We start from the raw sequence: 19,468 nt of genomic DNA on the forward strand, positions 1-19,468 counted from the left end.
AAAAACGATACTTACTTCGTTTGCATTAAAGCTGTTTTTAAACACTCATCGTTGTTTACGCGTTTTTTCGTATAGCAATTTTGTTATTGTCATTTGCTATTACAAATATTACAAATATTTCGATTTTTTTTTAAATTATCTGTAAATTTTAATAATAGTTTTTGTTAATATGCCAGACCGCCTGACAAGGATTTAAATTGAAAAAATAAAAAACTTAAAAACATGTATTAAATTAAACGGTACGATTGTACGACCAACAGCACAAGGAGCAGATTAAAGCTATTAAAATTTACTTGTATAATGTAGACGATAGTTTCAAAATAAACATAAGATTATACACATAAGTACCTAAAAAAATTACTTATGCTAAACAATTGTTTTCAAAAATACTAAAGTTTTCACAGTTGGTTTCCGTTATCGATCAAGATATTCTATTAACATAAGAAGGCTACAAAAGGTTGGCTCCTGAATATTTTTATTTACCCATACAAAATAAACATAAATAAAAAGATAAAAATTTTCTTTAATTTCCAGGGTCGGTAACTTAGTTTGTATGCATAAAACATTTCATAGTCAATGCATAACCAGCGCACACAATCCATGTTAAATCACAAAAAATGAAAATGAAAGGGCTTGCGTTGACGCTCCTCAAATCCCATAGGACATGACGATTAACAAACAAAGTATTACCAACCAAAAGCAAATTAGCTGTTTTTACTTTCTTTGAATGTAGCATTTTCAAAAATTTTTTGAAGGAAATCGAACAACAACAAATGTTTTTTTCATTTTTAGAAAAGAGAAACATATTTTTTGACAAATACTTCTTGCATAACTATTTTATTAGAAAACTGTGTGATCAATTTTTCAAGTCTCAAGAACGAAGTAGCTTAAAATAAAAAACAACTTTTTTATTCTTTTAAAGAGACGCAGAAGAGCTTCCCCTGTAACATTTTGTCACGATGATAATGAATATTCTATAGGCAATTTTAACATTCGGAAACACAAAAGACAACTCATTTTCGCCGATAATTCTAATGAAAAATTTTTTGAATTTTTTTGTCATGAAAAAATGCGTGAAAGTGAACAAATGCATCGTTTAATGAGTATTTGAAGTAACGAAGAAGACTGTTTTATTTCTTCAATTAAATTTTTAAGTCTCAAAAAATATCATTATTTTTATCAAAATGTGCCGCACTTCACATATTTGCTGCCTGGAGCAGTTGTCCATAAATTCCCATGCTTAAATTGGGCTCTGAAAAGTGACAATCGAGATCGTATTGCTGATGAATTGCTCCTTGTGTGTTTATTAACAATAAAACCTGAATCTTTTAGGGCTAATAATTATAAATTTTATTAAATAACGTTTTTATAATACAATGTTTTTTTTTTTTTTGGTCATAAAGGTTATTTGGTCTATAATAACTGCCATTAAATAAACAATACCACAATATGTCATATTTGATTTTAAGTCAGAACCTTCATAGTTAATCTACTAGTTTAGTGACATGTATGCTAAAAATCAAAAACATAAAATGTTTTTTATTCAAGTATTTGAACGGAATCACTGATATTTTCTAAAAATTTTTTATTTTTAAAATTTTTTAAATTTTATTTATGAAAACAGTTTAATATGGCAGGAGAGCTGACCGTAGTAAATCGTACCTTATAGTACCTACCACGTTCAACTTTTATTTAATAATTTCATAGCGTTTGAAGAAACATATTTGTTTTATAAAAGTGGAAATTTAATCATGAATTTCCCTGTATAGCTGCCGTTCAAATGTCAATTTCATTTATGGTTACTTTCGTCTGAAATTTAATCGAACTCGGTTTGTTAATATTCCAATAACTGTGAACATGTAATAGCTCTTAATCATATGTAAAAGCATATCCTCTTAATCTCAAATGGGTGTCATGTTACCCAAAGACGTTTATCAAGATTATTGGGCTCTTGGAACATACTAAGAGAATAAAAGAGGGACTAATCAAAATAATGGTAATATTAATGGTAATATTCGTTCTGTTTATGAAGACAGAAAACATTTGCTGCCTTTCCTGGGGATGCGTTTAGTGTCCACTCTAGGTCAAGCAGCTTTATTCGGCTGAAAAGATTGAGTCTTCAATATCTGTTGAAATAGTTCCACTCTGAATATAAGATACTTGCAGCCAATGTTGTGATTTATGAATATATCTCTCTCAGCTGTTTCCTTGATGAAAAATCATTAAGTGTGGCAATTTTGTGGCTAGCTTAACATTTATGAAAATCTGTTTTTCTCCTTGTGTAAGTGAGAAAATAATTGCATAATAAACGCCATATTCATCTTAGTGAACTACCAATGAAAGAGACATCTGACAGTTGTAATTTTTGGGATATTGGGCGCAATACATGTCCAAACATTTTTGTTTTTCGTTTGTTATGGATACCTACCCAAATTTTTTATAAATATTGAAATTAATTTTTGAATTTATGTGTTCCAGACAGACTTGTGGAAGCACTTTCACTGAAAAGGGTCTTTTTCAAGAGGCTACTTTCAAACTTGCTAAACTTTGAGCCTTTTTAAAGACGATAAAAAGTATGAATTGAAAAAATAATTGAGCTCAAGTGTTACCAGCGAGATCTTACTACGATCGGCTCTTGCACCAATATGAACACATGATTTGTTAAAACAATATTAAAATTTTGAATTGTTTCGTTCACCTAACAACATTACCACCACACGTTGACGTATCACAATTAAAATAAATATTATAAAACAGTTTAAATGTCACTGAAACTAATACACAAAACATATTGTTAACAATTTGATTAGTTTGTACACACATTGATGCACTATTTGATGTCTTTGATGCTTCTAAATTTTCACGTGTTACTTGTTCTTGACACCGTCCAATTGATTCTAAATCCAATTCTTTCATTGCTTTACCATTTACTTCTAACGGTGATATACAATAATTCCGTGACATAAATTCATCAGCACTCCCATTGGCTAATGGTCCAGAAATTAAATTATGTATATGACAATCACATGGAAAATGATTATTATATATAGTTAAAACTTCTACACCATGAAATGTGATCGCACCGACAGCCGGTGTTTCTAATAAATGATTGCCTTGCATTTTAATAGCACGTATATGATGTTCAAATGTGATTGTTAAATCTTGTATTGCGTCGATTTTATTATTTAAAAAATTTAAATTTGTTACATATGATAATCCATCAAAAGCATCCGTTTGGATTACACCTAAATCAGATTCTTGTATGGACAATATATGCACTTTACTTAATCCGCGAAATGTGTATGGTTTTAATGCTTTTAAATCCATAAATGCTAACTTAATTAAACCAATTGTATCCATACCAGTAAATGCATCTGGTTCAATTGTTCGTATACCTGACGGGAATATAATATGTTCAACATTTGTTAAACCAGTGAACGCAGATGTATTGACTTTTTGCATTGGATTATTATTTAATTTAATCCAACGAACATTTGATGTACCCGCAAATGCATATTGTTCTACCATTTTAATTTGATTATAACTTAATAATATTGATGTGATATTCTGTAGACCAGCAAATGCAAAAGATCCAACCGCTTGAAGTGGTGTATGTTGAATTGAAAGCTCACGAAGTCGTGGTAAACCACGAAATGCAAATGGTTTTATTACGGAAATGTTATTACCATCTAATGATAATTTTTTGAGTGCTCTTAATCCAGCAAAAGCATCAGTTTTTATTATTGGAAAATTATTTTTGGTTAATGATAAATGTTCAACGGTGTCGGGTAATAACTTTGCTGGTATTTCTGTGAGTCCTCCCGAGTTACATAGAACCTGGAACAAAAGAAATAATAAATTTTATATCATATTTGATTACAAACTAAAAAGGGAAGCATTCGATACAAATTTCGAGAAATCAATGAAAACAGATCATTCATCTACCGTTTTACCATAAAACCAATGTTAAGTATGCCTACTTTTGAAGTCATTTGTTCATTTAAATAATCAAGCAACATGCCCTAAAATTTTTAGAATAAATTTAGACTTAGTCCAACTTTATAAAAAAAAAATCAAATTTTTAATTAAAAATTGTTTTGGTGCTCGTATATCCTTAACTTTGAATACAAAATTTTAGAAAACTGTTTATCCATTCCAATTTTCAATTTAAGTCGGTGAAATCGGTTTTGTTTGTTCAAATTAGCTTCAAACCTAATTTTTTATCGAATTTAAACGGTTTGCTTTTACTATGAGAATTGGATTGAAACAAAAATTTGTATCGATTTTCTTTAGAAAATTATACTCAACGTCCTCAAATTTTTTTGTATATTTATAATGAATAATCTTAGAGTTTACCTATTACTTAAATAAAAAAAGAAAATTTTGAAAAATGAAACTAATGTTTTGGAAATTAACTTTTATTACAAACAATAAAAATTTATATACAAAATATATAGGTATTCTTAGATAAATCACCCCCCAATAATACTGTAAAACTAAACGTTTGCAACATTAAGTCTTCAAAATACTATCGACCACCGCAAATCCATTTATATATAGAATTTTCTCTTATAAAATAATTGAATAATTGATTACCATTTGGTCACCTACTCCATTTATTTTATGTGAAATTTTTATATATAAAAAGTTATTCTTAGACAAGTGGTCGAGAAGGTATAATAGGTTATATATAGAGTGGTCCCAAATCGCCTATTTAAGTATAAAAAGGTATATACAGGTCTATCTTGGTGTATCTTTGTAATAAAGAACGTGTTTCCGGTGTATTTTTTAAAATAAACTTTCATATGTTATTGTTGCCGTAGGATGGATTGGATTATTACATTTGTATCAAAAAAACTGTCAGCTTATTGGGAAAAATCCATTTTATTGTATTTTTCATTTTCTATAACGGAATATAAATGTTTAGCATTTGTGGGATACAAATCTATTACTGACTACTGACTGACTGTAATAGAACTTATCTAAACATGTAAAATTTGTATGGAAAAATTATCAAAGGAAGCTTAGGTAGGGAAAAGTTGTCAAACTAGTAATTTTTTTAACTTCCCAACATAGGGAACTTTTTGAAATTGTTTCGAAAATCGTAATTAAAATTTGCAACATATATTTATAAAAATATTTTAGATAATTTATTTTAAGAATTTGTATAACATTAAAAAAATATTTTTCGCAGGTGTTTGGTTTTGATCACGGTACTTCTTGCATAGAAATCCCTTATTTAACTTCTAAGTAAGCCATCTCTATCCCAATATAATAATTCATATTACAGTATTTAAGGCTGTACCACACTCATTCTCAACCAATCAAACTAGCCAAATTATTACTGCCAAAAACTTATAATCATTTACTTATGTAGTTAAAAAATTAAATAACACCGAATAAAAGAGAGTGTAGATTTGTGTGCATATATGCAATGTTTGTAGTCTGTTTTTATGCTCCACTCGGTATCTATGTGGTTCAAACTTATCGAATGTCTTATTTATAAAGTTGAGAAAAAATGTTTGTTTTTTTTTCGGTTATATAGAATTAAGTATTGCAATCAATAAGTAGTAAGTAGAATAATAATTCATGCTGAAATATTTTAAAATAATTCGATATGATTGTTGGTAGCAAAATTTGTGTCCTATTTTATACTAAAGCGTTTTAATCTCATCAATTTTTTATCAATTATATAGTTTACTCTATCTACCTAAAAGGATATCGAAAATTGTCTCAGATTTTTTCATAATTTAGGGTGAAAATGTTACAATAATAAAAAAAATTTTTGTATGTTTGCAGGGGATCAGAAAAACATTATGATTATTATGTGATATTAAAACATATTTTATTAGTTTTTTATTTAGTTTCTATTAGTAACATAGTCGTTCAATATTTAAAAATTGAGAAACTATTCTCGTCAATATTTTCTTCCTATAACTAAGGTTAGTTGGATTATGCGCACCCCCCTCGGCCACTGATGAGTATCAGAGTTAAAATTAACAAGTGACAAAGTCAACAAACAATTGACTGAGTTAATTATCAAATATCATGTTAAGACAGTGTTGATGACGCAATCGTTTGTTTTTTGACGACACGTAAGTAAAGAAAGATATTCACTTATAGATAGCCACATATTCATAACTGATATTCCCATATAATACATACTATAAAATTTGCATCTAATTCGCGCCCTCATGGGTAAACTGTGATGTTAACAAAAAAATGTTTTAAAATTTCAAGTTGTTTATATCTTTATAAGGAACATTTTCCGACAGACAACAAACAGACGACAGACAGACAGACAACCGGAAATGGACCAATTAGGTGATTTTATGAACACCTATACCAAAATTTTGTTCTTAGCATCAATATTTTTGAGCATTACAAACTTGGAACTAAACTTAGTATACCTTGATATATTTCATATACATGGTATAATGATATATTTCATATGCATGATATAAAAATAAGCTTACAAACGAATTTCAATTAATTTTGTGAAAAGTTGGAATCCTTTACTTTATGGAAAGAATAGATCAAACTTCAACTGCAAGTGATAATTATGATTAGGCATAAATTTTTTTTTATATAGGTAATATTAGTTTTAGTAAGTCAGAGAAACAAAGTAAATACTGCTAAAAGATGAAGCATATGTAAACTAGTAATAGATATTTTAAACACAAAATCTGAATAAGAAATAGGTATGAATAAAAAAAAATTTATATAACCGACGTGACAATACTAAGGTGCTGGAATATGAGCGAATAAAGAAATTTAAATAGGTTGTTTTTGTGATTGACAATAAAGATTACCACAAATGTTTTTCGTTTAAGAAAAATAACATTTACGTTTAACAAAAAAAAAAAAAAAATCAACTTCCATGATTTCATATTTTCTCAAGTATCATTTAATTTTCTAGTGAAAGTTTCATGTATTTTGATAATTTAAAATTAATCTAAATGTTTTTTTCAATATATGCGAATAAAGATATATATAAACTGAAAATATTGTACTTAATCCATTTAAGTGTACAGTCTCATCCTCATATGTAAAGTGGTATAATAGTTGCGATGACAAAAGCTAAAAAGTATCATGACAGAGGAATTAGGCCTTATATAAAAGTACACACAAATATGAAGAACATGTAAAAATTAGGTTTCATGATAAAAATAGGTAATATAGCTTGATACCTGCCCATTTTGTTGGGTTTAAAAGTAAATACTGGTAAAGACCATAACGTTACATCTCTCACTTCCTTGCTCTCACTTATCCCCCTTCTTTGCCCTCACTTATGTCCCTTCCTTAACACTCGAAGGGAAGGAATTGTTTTGCACAGGTAAAATATATACACAGTTTTCAATTTTTTTTAAATGTTATATAGTCATAATTCACTAAATATATTAGAATAGATGGCCATAAAATGCCAGACTTAAATTTAAATATATCTTTATAAATTATAGCTCTTGTGTTATCCTGATGTATTAGCTATATTATTGTAGAGTTTCAATCAAATTTATTTAGTAGTTTTTGCTTGAAAGCGCCACAGCTAAACAAGCAAACAATGTTGCAACCTTACTTTCAATTTTAATATATTATATAGGGATATGTTACTACATAAAATTAATTAGCTAAAGCTTGTAAACTAAAAATAAGTTGTCAAATTAATTAAATAGTCGGAGCCATTCAGCAGATATCACAGATACATACAGAGTCAGCAGATATCCCAGATACAGTCTTGTCCCGGAATATCAGCGGTTTGCAGTTAAGTGACATATTTTGTCATATAAAATAATTTATATCCAAAATGTAAACATTTTTCAGGCGTATTATTAAATATTGGCTAAGTAACGTTAGCCGATAGAATAGTCATCACTAAAATAGTGGACCTGCAAAAGGTCTGTATAGACCTAGTCCATAATGGAGAAAAAGCTCTATAAAACATTCTACCTTCTTTTAGAGAACAAATAATCATCAGTTTAGTATGAATGATAGTTCTGTGTACATCATATGTGAAGTAGCACTTTTTGATCAGTATTAACTTTTTTTAGACAGGCAAACCAATTGAAATATCGGTGCTATTTTTAGAATAATTCGCAAAGCTGTTATCGATATATATATATATATATTATAGACATTTTGGTAGGTAAATTTCGAAACACTAAATACCGTTATCGACACGGAAATACATTTAATAAAAGTGCACATTAGTCTCTTTATCAAATTTTTGAATCAATTTCATTTTTTTAAAGAATTTTGTACCTTTTTCCATTATGTAAATGTTCCTCTTATAAGGGTTCCGTACCATAAAAACAAACATATGATGTATAGTTTTAACGTTCATCGAACCAGTTTTGATGTTTTAATTTTATCGTCTAGTATGAATTTAAGATTGGCTGAATCCCATGACCTCTAGAAATTTGTTTTTGCTATACTATTTACTTCAAATATTTCATTAACTTCAAATTTGAAAAAAAAAGAAGTTAACCTATTTGAATTGTCAATCGAATTAGATAATGGCATTGCTAGATTCATGATCAATATGCAAAAGTTTTGATGCAGCTATAATACCAGGGAAAACTTTTACTGTAACTGAAACGTCTGGGCCTGCGCCAATTATGTACGGTATAATGAGAAGATATTAAATTCCTAGAGCTATATTCTGATTGATTTGTGACTTTGTGAAAATACCCATTAGCCGTAATAAATATTAAGCTATTATCTAATTGTTAATAATTTATTTAGGGGAATGAATGATTCAGATACGGAATCTTTTATGTATGTGATACGATTAAACCCTGACCAAATATACTATATATATAAATATACAGGGTAGGTTTAAGTTAACATATGCGCGAAACTCGAAAAATAACTGATTGGTTAAAAAATGTTGGTTGAGTAGGCTTAAAAAATGTTGGTTGTGTAGGTGCACATCTTACGCTGACATTAAACTTGATATAGGTGTTCAAGGTCAATGGAAAGTTGACTCTTCTCCTGCCAATCGATAGATGGGACACTTTAAGTTAGAAAGTTTTTATTGATTAAAAAAGTAACATTTTTTGATCGAAACATTTTTCCGCAAACTGTACAGTTTAGACAGAAACGGACCAATGTTCCATTCGAAATATAGCAAGTTCCCTACGATCTTCTCTGTGAAGCAAGTTCACATACTTCGCACCATCTATATAATGGTTTAATATTCCATACAGCTGTAACGAAGCTTTACTGCCTCTTGTAATATGAACCTTATTCCAGCTTCCTCTAGCTTTGCCTTGACCTGGTTGATTACTTCCGTACAGTTTTTTGCCCCTTCCATTACATTGTTCTTCATTTCTAATTTATCCAGTTCTCTTTTCTAACAAACCCCTACAATAACCAATATTGTTTGATATATTACTCTCCATTATACGAGCTTGCTGCAGTTCTTTGAGCTGACAATCTTTTATTTATAAATAGAATTTCGTAGCGTTTTTTATAACTGCAAATTTTACAGGAAGCAAGCCCATTTCCAGCAAAACTGCACAGGTAGCAACAGATTTGCTTAATTCCAATATGTTTTTCAGAAAACTATATCTGAAAAATTCTTCTTTTGCAAGTATTTTGTCTTCCAATCCCCAAATTTGGCTTCCATACATAATGATAGGCATTATTGTTATTTGAAAAAACAATCTGACGAATAGTGCTGGTATCCATTCATTCGCATTGATACATTCGATTAAATATACCCCTCTTTCAGCTTTACATATTAATTTTTTAACATGTATATTCCATTTCCCATCCCAATTAAAGTGTAGACTCGTTTGTCAGTTATGAATCAGAGTGAGGTTCTAATTAAACTTTCAAACATAGATTTAATTTGATATCTATCTAAAATGTCTGCTTTTGAGAATAACTTTTTTCCTTTGAAGCATTTTCCTCGATTAAATTTATTTATCAATCTTCAAGCATTTAAATTAAACATCCTGTATATATTCACTATTGTATAAGGATTTGGATAATATCGTCTCCACTATATCACCTTATTCGTGCTAAAAACCTATATCACACATATATGATGTACACATATACACATATAAACATATAAATATAGTCTTGTAATATAATAAAAAGCTTAATGTTCCATAAAAAATGATTTGAAAACATATTTTATTGATAAAGTATATCTAATATATAAAATACAAATAATATCTCTCACATATTACCATACATGTGTTTGTGTGGTGAGTACGGGCGAACGGTTAGCGTTATACTGCTTAGGTCTCTTCTATATTCCGATTCAAGCTATAGGTATCGGAGAACACAAAAAAAAAATGTTTAAAAATATTATTCAAGTGTGAAATTAAACCATACCATACGACATTTGACTTTGTTTGGTAAGTTTGGTTCCATTTAAGCTTTTATTTACCAGTTGCTGACTCAATGTGCAAAAGACAATGGCGGTAACAATTTATGGACTCTAGAGCCCAATATTAAAATTTTCGATTTTTCAATCATAACACAACTTAAAAAGTAATTAAAAAACTTCATCTAATAGCCATTTTTCCGTGGAACCTTTTTCTTTGAGCCAAAATCAGCAATTATTTAAAAATTAATCATTGTAATTGAAAAAAAGTTTATATCTAACGAATTATCTTTAGATGATAAAATGTTATTTTCAAGAACCACAAAGTTTAATAACATTAAATATCTAAAACGTGTGATTAATGCATAGATACCTTTGTGTTTAGTACAGCAGTATTTTGGACTAGCTTAATAATTTAGAAAGTTGCCAAGCTGGAATCTGTAAAGATTCATTGCTGTTTTCTTGCTTTTGTTTGAGCTATATAGAATTACGTTTCTTTATTTTTGTGGTGATAATATTTCTTTTCGTAACATTTGATACGAAATTTGATGATTTTTTTTTGGTAAAGAAAAATCATAGAGATATTGGTAGGGAATAGTGAGGTCATATCTGAAATAGGCCTGTATATATGTTTGGTCCAAAGTTCGTAACGATAAAAAATATTGATACTACGAACAAAATTTTGGTATAAATGTTCATAAAATCATCTAAGTAGTTCATTTTCGTGTGCTCATGAAGTAAAAGTTAATTTCGAGTTCGTAAATGAGCAACATAGATCAATTGAGTCTTGGGTCTGAATGAAATTTATTGTAAACCGTAATAGATAGGACAAAAATTTTAATATAAAAAATGTTTCTTTAAAACAAAAAAAAATTTTGTTAGTAACATTTTTTCGTAAACATCATTGTTTACCCGTGAGAGCGCAAATTAGGATAAAACTTTGGAGTCCAATTTCTCCAAAGGTATAAAAGTTAAGAAAGTGAAAATTAGTTAATAGCTTTAACTGGTAGTCTTGTGAAAAATTTTCGAAAAATGAAAAAAATTCTAGAAAACACTATCGAAAATTTTCAAAAATTCAATAAATGGCTATAATTGTGTTTGTTTTTTAAACTCGACTAACTTTAAAAAAAAAAAATGCAAGAACTGACACTCAACATTTTCTATACAGGGTATTTCAACAATTGATTCAGTCAATTGATTGCTTTCACTTGTTCATAAAATAAATTTAGTTTTAAAGTCTTAACAAATGATTCAATGTTTGGATTGGACAAATGGTTCCTTAAACGAAAGGGCGACAGGACGACAGGACGACTAGACGACTTATCTTGTATATTACAGCTTCCATGTTGTGTAATGTCTTGTTATGAGAAACTATTTTTAAAGATATAAGAAACTTATAACATTCTTCATTTAAGTAACTTAAACCAAATCAATGTAACAAGTATGGTGGGAGCCCTAGTAAATGTGTAGTAGCTAGTCCTATTAACTGCAATTTCCACCAGGGCTTAATTTCACTTTATATAAGATTTAATCTCTAAGCTTCGGTTTCCTAGAGACGACTTGTATATTCACCGCTACAAGTCAGAAACTTAAATCTGTTTAAGAATAGCACTTTTTAAAAATAGAACTCTACAAATTTTGATTAGTGCCGCGAGCTTGCCGAGTGAATGCCCATTTTTTTACGATTGACACTCCGAAAAATAAGATGCTTGTTGGTCGAAAATCTAGAAAATTACAGTTAAAAGAAGTTTTTTGTTGATATTATTAGCCTACGGATCATATTAATATTTGAATGGTTTAGTTTTTATACACATACCTTCGAATATGGAATAAAACCAAAATCTACCAGCGAGAATTTTTTGTGGTTGAATATATAATCCCATAACTTGTCTCTACATATGTCAGATCATAGTCAAGAGAAAACTGTTAAACGATGCACACACAAAAAACTACCACTTTTCTCAGCTGTATGTGTTAGTATTCTTTTTTTCACTTTGAATCCTCAAATACAATATTTTGAATGTTATATTATGTATGTCGTTTGTATAATATAAAGGACATCCACCATGAACCCTCCACATCGAGGCCCTATACACATATAGCTTATTCAAGTTTTATTTACAAATGTCAAATTTAGATTATTTTCATTTTGAATATATTATTAATCTAATTTTCAAAAATTGCTTTTTTTTTTTGGGTCATGTGCTTGTTGTTTGTGTTTGATTTTCATTCGAAAATGTAAATTTTGTTTTCGAAATCGATATTTTTTGAATGTGTTTTCGTAAATATATTACAATGTTGGGCTATATCAAATTTCGTCAAACAGACTATTCATTTTGTGATCTAAATTTTTACAGAACAAAGGTAAGATGGCAATCTTACCTTGAATTAAGGCCATTTTTATTCCAAAATATCAGTTACAGTGGAGCTTTTCTTCTGTCAAAGACTACATTTCAAAAGAAACCTTAGCAACGACATAAAAACAAGTGAAATTTACAAAATTAAAAAAACCGCCACAAATTTTTCGGGTACGGAACCCAAAACTCGAACTTGAAACATATAAAGGGTTTTTTCCTTAAAGCCTTTTCCAAACTGAGCCGATTTTGAAGATCATCGCCAATTTTTTAGTTTTTTTTTGGTTACGGAACTCTATACTGGCACTTGTAACATAGCTAAGAACACTCTCCATTAAATTTACTTTCAAACGAAACAAAAAAATCAAAATCGACTCATCCGTTTGGGCAGACAGACAGACAGACTGACAGACAGTTATACATATACACATAGCGATCAAAAGGGGGCTAATTACTGTGAATAATATGAATTTTTCATCATAAATTAAATTAATGGTGCCGTTACAAACATGTCGAAAAAAAAAGCTTATTGCAGGCCATGCAGAAAAAAGCATCCATCAAAAGTGTTCGGAAGAAATTGTGTATTAAAGTTAATATTACCAATTATTTTTAGAATTGGTTTTCGTTTGATAGTAGGTATGGTTTCAATTTTACTAAAAAACTGTCTGAACCAAGGTTTTTCTGAAGTCTCGAGGAAGTTTTAATATTAGTTATCAGAGATTATTAAGAAAAATTAATGCTGAGACTAGGTCAATGTAAAACTTAGTTGCTTGGTATGGATTACTAAGGTATATAAACATAACAATTTTGCCAAAATTTTTACTCATTGCTTTCCCCACATTCACTTTAAGAAAAACTTTCTGTAATACACGCCGCGCTGTTTAATAAAGAAAATTCGATAACATTTACATATTTGGGTCATGTAAACACCAATTACCATAATTCACATTGAAAATTATCTGTAAAAAAACAAACAGATAATTATAAGGTAGAAAGTAATTACCATGTTAGTTAATTATAGTAAAGACGAATAAAACGGAAGATAAATCTGTCATTATTTCATATTAAATTTACATAAAACAGTAATAAATTTATTAATAAAACATTTATTGTTTTTTTAAGAATAAAATTTAATTTTGTAAAACTTTTAACAGTACATACGTAATATGATATGCATAAATGTATCAAGAAAAGATACGATCGAAAGTTAGAATGTTATAATAATAATATTTAAGAACATACACATGTAGTCGGAACGTTGTGAATCGATAAAGGAAATCGTTTATAGTTGTTATAATAATATAAGGTTAAGATAAGAAATTGTATTACAAGTTGGAACAATTGTATAGTCGGAATAATGTACGTGAAGGTATATAATTTTGTGTCCCACGATGAGTATCCGACAACATCTGTGCGGAAGTATCTCAAAAATAGAAAATTGAAGGTAGAAAAATGGTATGAAAAAGCAAGCAAATGTAAAAGGTGAAAAAAGAGCAAATATTAGCTTCTATTTGTAACGAATCGAAAAGTCACCAGGCATAAAATGTGCAAATCTTCAAACTACACTATAATTTGATGACATTCCGCTATTTATTCTCAAAATATGGAAGAGTACTGTCGCTTACAATGCCGCATGGTATTATTTAGTTTTGCTAACATGTAATAGTCGCTGGGAACCAAACTTGGAAAAAGGGTGGATGCAGAGTCAAGTCCGTGAAGTCGGTGGAAGTGGTTGAAAAGTAGGGACAAATAGAGTCACAAAAACTTCAATATTCGAACTTTTTTCGGAACTTAAAATCGTTAGCATATTTTGAAGCTTATGTGTCAATTTGGGGATTTTTCGAACTGCCTTACATAATGATAGATTTGAACTGCTTGACATAATGAATGAAATTAAATATTAAATACAAATAAGTTTTGCGTAAAAATTATTTAATTTTCATTTCTACTTGAATACTGTCAATTTTGTATTAACTGAATATTAAACTATCTAATATTCAGCTAAACGTGACTAGAAAAGGGATATGATGAATACATTAAGGCAACCAAAAAGGTTTTCTTCCAGTATTATTCTCGAACGGTTTAAATAAAGAAATGCTTCCAGATAATCTCAAGAGGTATGATTAATACAACATGTGTTTCAAGAAAATAATATTCATTAAATTTCGGGAAAAATCGATTTTTAGAGTGATAAAGCTAGAAAATTTTTAAATCGGTTAGAAAGTTAATAAAAAATAACAGATTTTTATACAAACTTTCATCCCACTATTTACTACCTTAAGAGCCAAATTTCAAACTATACTCCCTTAGTGCTCATCTGTCAAAAAAACTTACATGCAAATTTACACGGCCCTAGCGCCAGGAGTTTGATATATCGGTCAGTCAACCGCATACTCTTTTTTACTCTCGAATAAAAAAAAAAGGTGTTATAAGTTTGACCGTTGTGTGTTTCTGTCTGTCTGTCTGTCTGTCTGTCTGTGGCATCGTAGCACCTAAGTGGATGAACCGTTTTTGATTTTTTTTGTTTCATATAAATGGAGAGTGTTCTTAGCTATGTTTCAAGTGCAAGTTAAGGGTTCTGTACTCGGAACCTAATGAAACTAAAAAATACGCAATGATCTACAAAATCGGTTCAGTTTGGAGAAGGCTCTAAAGAAAAACGTAATTTAATGGAGAGTGTTCTTAGATATGTTTCAAGTGCGAGCTTAGAGTTCCATACCCGAAAAACTTCTCGGAGGTTCTTTAAATTTTGTAAATATTACTATATATACAGAAGACAAGTAATAAATTATTTGCTGTCTCACTAACACCAACTCTATATATTATATATGTTAAATGCAAGTATGAATTCATTAAAACCAGCGTTATACCATTAATTTTTCACCGGGTTTTAGTAACTAAATTATTATAAGCATAGGTTTTACACACTCACACCTACTCATGGTCCGGAAAGAGATATAATATACATACTATAATCATAATCGGACACAGATGTATAATATTTTGTGTATGATAATAGATATATATTATCGTATGTAATACTAAGGAAATCGAAAAATTATTATTTTTTAGTCTTATATTTTTGGGATAAATTGTTATGTTCCGCATATGCAGACCCACATTTCAACTTGTGTCAAGTATTTCAACGAGTCCCTTGTAGGCAATGTGCGAAATGGAGAGGGCAATATGAGCTTTTCATGAGCAAGTTTAAAGTTATTAATAATTTTATATTGTCTTTATCATTCATACTTTATACTTATTTCTATTAACACTGAGCCTTGTATTTACTTAATAAAAAAAAACCATCAAACTCTGATTCATTTTTCAATGAAGCGGCCAGTTTCTAGATATGAAATGAATTTTCCCAGGATATAGCCCTTCGAATATGCCACGAAGAGTGATGATTCTTAAAAACTGGTAATGATTCTTAAAAACTAAGCCCAATTGTCTAATTGACCAAGATAACTTTTTTTTTGGTGTCAATATTTCTCTAAAAATGATTTAATTAAGGGCCATTCTTTTCAAGAAGTAGAGAAAATGAAATATTAATTTGCTTTTGGAATATGGTGAAACATGATATATAGCATACTTTTGATCAATAAAATGCAAAAATTGGGTTTATTTAATTTTGAGTAACTCTATTTGATAAGTGAGTAATATTTTATTTTTATTTTGTAGCGATTCTGGAAATATCTCGAAAAATACCTATCTTAGTGTTAAATGAATTTTTGTGTTTTGTTTAATTCACTTAACTCAATTCAATTTTTGTTTAAATAATTAAATTTAAAATAAACCTAGCTATATATTAGATCACCCAATAGTTAAAGAGACACAGTTTGTTTGTCTATTGGGTCAAAATAACTCTAGATATTTGATTGATTTTTATTCAAATCGGAGCTAAAATAATTTGCCTGATTTTTTGCTGCTAAAAGGTAATTTTGACCCAAAAAGAAAAAACACAAACAAAAATTGTGTTCATTTAATAATAGGGTGTGTAAGTTTTGGGATATTAAATTAAATCGCGTGGGAAAGACATTAGGGCCAGAGCGATTCTTATCATTATATGAGTTAGATTTATAAGATTTATAACGAGGTTTCTATTACCTTAAATAATGCCAAAAATAAAAAAAATATTATACCCTGTTTTACTACGGATATATCATTCAATATCGTACTTTGAACATATGACAATAAAATGGAAATAATATTTATAAACAAATTGATAATTACCTGTGTTTGTGATAGACAAATACATTCTGGTGGACAAATTGGTGTTAAAATTGACAATGCAGTAACATGTGATATACCAAAGAAAAATAACAATAATTCACATAAAATCGATGTAGAACCATTACTTAATAATGATGAAGGTCGATAATTGTATCTTCTTCGTATCCGATTTGAATTTGAATGCCACCATATGTGTAACGGTCGTTTATATGGATATTTTGTTGTTTTATACAACCATGGTGTTGTAGCCATACCGCACCAAAAACATTCACACTATGTCATATGGCATATGATTGTAAAATTATTGATGCTTGATGAATTTGTAATTAAACTGCAACAAAATAAAATTGAAAATTAAAATTAACGTATAAATTTTATTTAGAAGTTCAAGCAACAAATAAGCATATTGGATACATATTTATATTAGACTATTTTTTTCAATTTCTGATAGTTGACTATAGACAATTGTAATTGTGATTTTCTTGCTATTAGTCTTGATTATTTCTGTCTTGTGTCTCTGTAATTATATTTGGTAATGATAACTATCCCAATGAATGTCAGTCTGGACAGATATAATCTTAGGAAGTGACTATCGAATTACTTTTCTTAGAGATTGTCTTCGTTGCGTTCTAGGCAATTTTCTTGGTTTTGGAACAATGTTACTTATCGAAAGCTATGATTTGTTTGCTGGTTGGGAACTTAAACAAAAAAAATAAAATAAAATAAAATAAAATGAACAATAAATAAAAACGACCCAAAAATCTGACATGTTGCGAACATGCAAAAAAAATTTAGAATATGTCAATTTGTATTTTTTGTCCAAAAATTATGTTTTTTCATTTAAAAAAAAGTTGTGAGTTATCAACAAAATCGATATAATGTAAAGTAAATACAAGGAAATTTTATGTTATGTCATATTAAATATCCTGATCAAACAAATTGTGGGTAAGGCACGCACACATTGGGTTGACATCTAAATCAGAAGTATCTTTTTTTTTAAACTTATATTACAACTAATTCATATACAGTTAAAGTAGCTATAATATTTAATTCATAATAAACAGTATCGTGTAAAAAAAAGTGAAAAAAAAACAAATTAAACCTAATATTACCAACACGCAGATTGCAAAAAGTATCGAGAGAGAAAAAAATAAATAAAAACAATTAAAAGAAACTAATTACACTAAACCTGCAAGATAGCGTACCACAAAACCAATCTTTATAATCAAATACCAATACACTTATTTGTACGATAGGAACATAGTTCCTATCGGGTGTCCTACGATACCACTCTTTCTTTTTTGTCACGGTCATTGTCCACTTTTGGGCTTGGAATTTCAATTTTCTATAAATTATGGTTTTTGGGTTTTGATAAATACGTGCATACGATACATACAGAAGCCACGTCAATACTATACAATATGGGATCAGAGACGCTCAAAATAGATATTTAAAAATTCATTTGTCAAACAATCGACATTTTAAAGTTTTGATGATCATTTTGTAAGTCATTAGTTCTTAACTCACATCAAAATAAATAATTTGTAATATTGATGGAAACACATGAATATTCATCTGCGCAAAGGGACATGCGTTTTGATAAAATTGTTGGATATATTTATTTTGAAAATGTAATTCATAGGACAAAGCCGTGGCTGCCAGTAATATTAAAAATGTTTTATTAAAAATTCAATAAAATTAATCAAAGAATAAACTTGTTTATATATAATGAAATTTAATGATGATTGTCGATGTTTATTTGTATTATAACGTAACATATACAATTAATTTCACTTAATACAAAATAACCATAGTATACGATTTTAGTTGCTTAAACTGAACTCTAAAGGTACTGGTACAAGTTTACATTGAACAATCTATTTAAGCTGTGGTAACTATTTCATAGACATTTCAAAATCTAATTATTAGTTTATCTTGGCATTTTAACAATCAGCATATACACCATCGATAGCACCAGTATAAAACACGATACAGTTAGAATATTATTATGATAGTATTATAGAGGTAATAGTATTGTTACTAGTTATACCATAGATGAGTCAATGAAGATACAAAAATTCTCAAGAATGTCGACCTTGTTTTCAATCTTACTTAAAAACAGTACCAATATTTTTTTTAAAGTTATTTTAGTATCAACAAGTTATTTTTTTTCCATTCATATGGGTCGTAATAGATATGGGACGATTCATGGGTTGTATAATATTTTGTTAGGGAATAAACTTAGAATTAAACTCCATACATATTTTTTTTAAAAACTTTTACTGTAATAACAATGTACCTAGGGATTGCCAAATTATAAGGTTTATTAAAAAATATTTCCTAATTCAGGTTCTCGCTTGAGATATGTTGTGGCTACTTTACTTAAATAGAGGTAGGTATGGTAAATCCGTGAACTATAATTTATTATTTACCATTTTAAAAAAAATTCAAATGTATATGTATGTAAAGCTATATAACTTTCCCAGAAATCGAATAAGAGAAATTGAACGGAATTATTTTGTGTAAAATAAAAATTTTGTAGAGC

At 28.8% G+C, this 19,468-nt stretch overlaps 1 protein-coding gene across 1 annotated transcript; it reads right to left on the bottom strand.

Annotated features, from left to right (window-relative positions):
- Positions 1 to 2,694: 2,694 nt before the first annotated feature.
- LOC123292842 (chondroadherin) lies at positions 2,695 to 17,175 on the bottom strand. The gene is made up of 2 exons (XM_044873555.1): positions 16,924 to 17,175; positions 2,695 to 3,837 (listed from the first exon to the last, which is right to left on the bottom strand). The coding sequence occupies exons 1-2, from the start codon at positions 17,173 to 17,175 to the stop codon at positions 2,695 to 2,697; spliced, it is 1,395 nt and encodes a 464-aa protein (XP_044729490.1).
- Between the last annotated feature and the right edge of the window lie 2,293 nt (positions 17,176 to 19,468).

This window comes from Chrysoperla carnea, chromosome 2 (assembly GCF_905475395.1).
Source record: "Chrysoperla carnea chromosome 2, inChrCarn1.1, whole genome shotgun sequence".
NCBI lineage: Eukaryota > Metazoa > Arthropoda > Insecta > Neuroptera > Chrysopidae > Chrysoperla > Chrysoperla carnea.

Bases quoted from the DNA above. Each gene is read 5' to 3' on its own strand.
- LOC123292842 (XM_044873555.1), bottom strand. From the start codon at position 17,175: ATGGCTACAACACCATGGTTGTATAAAACAACAAAATATCCATATAAA. The intron at 3,838-16,923 runs GTAATTATCAAT...CTTTTGTTCCAG, and splicing joins TTTGTCTATCACAAACACAG to GTTCTATGTAACTCGGGAGG.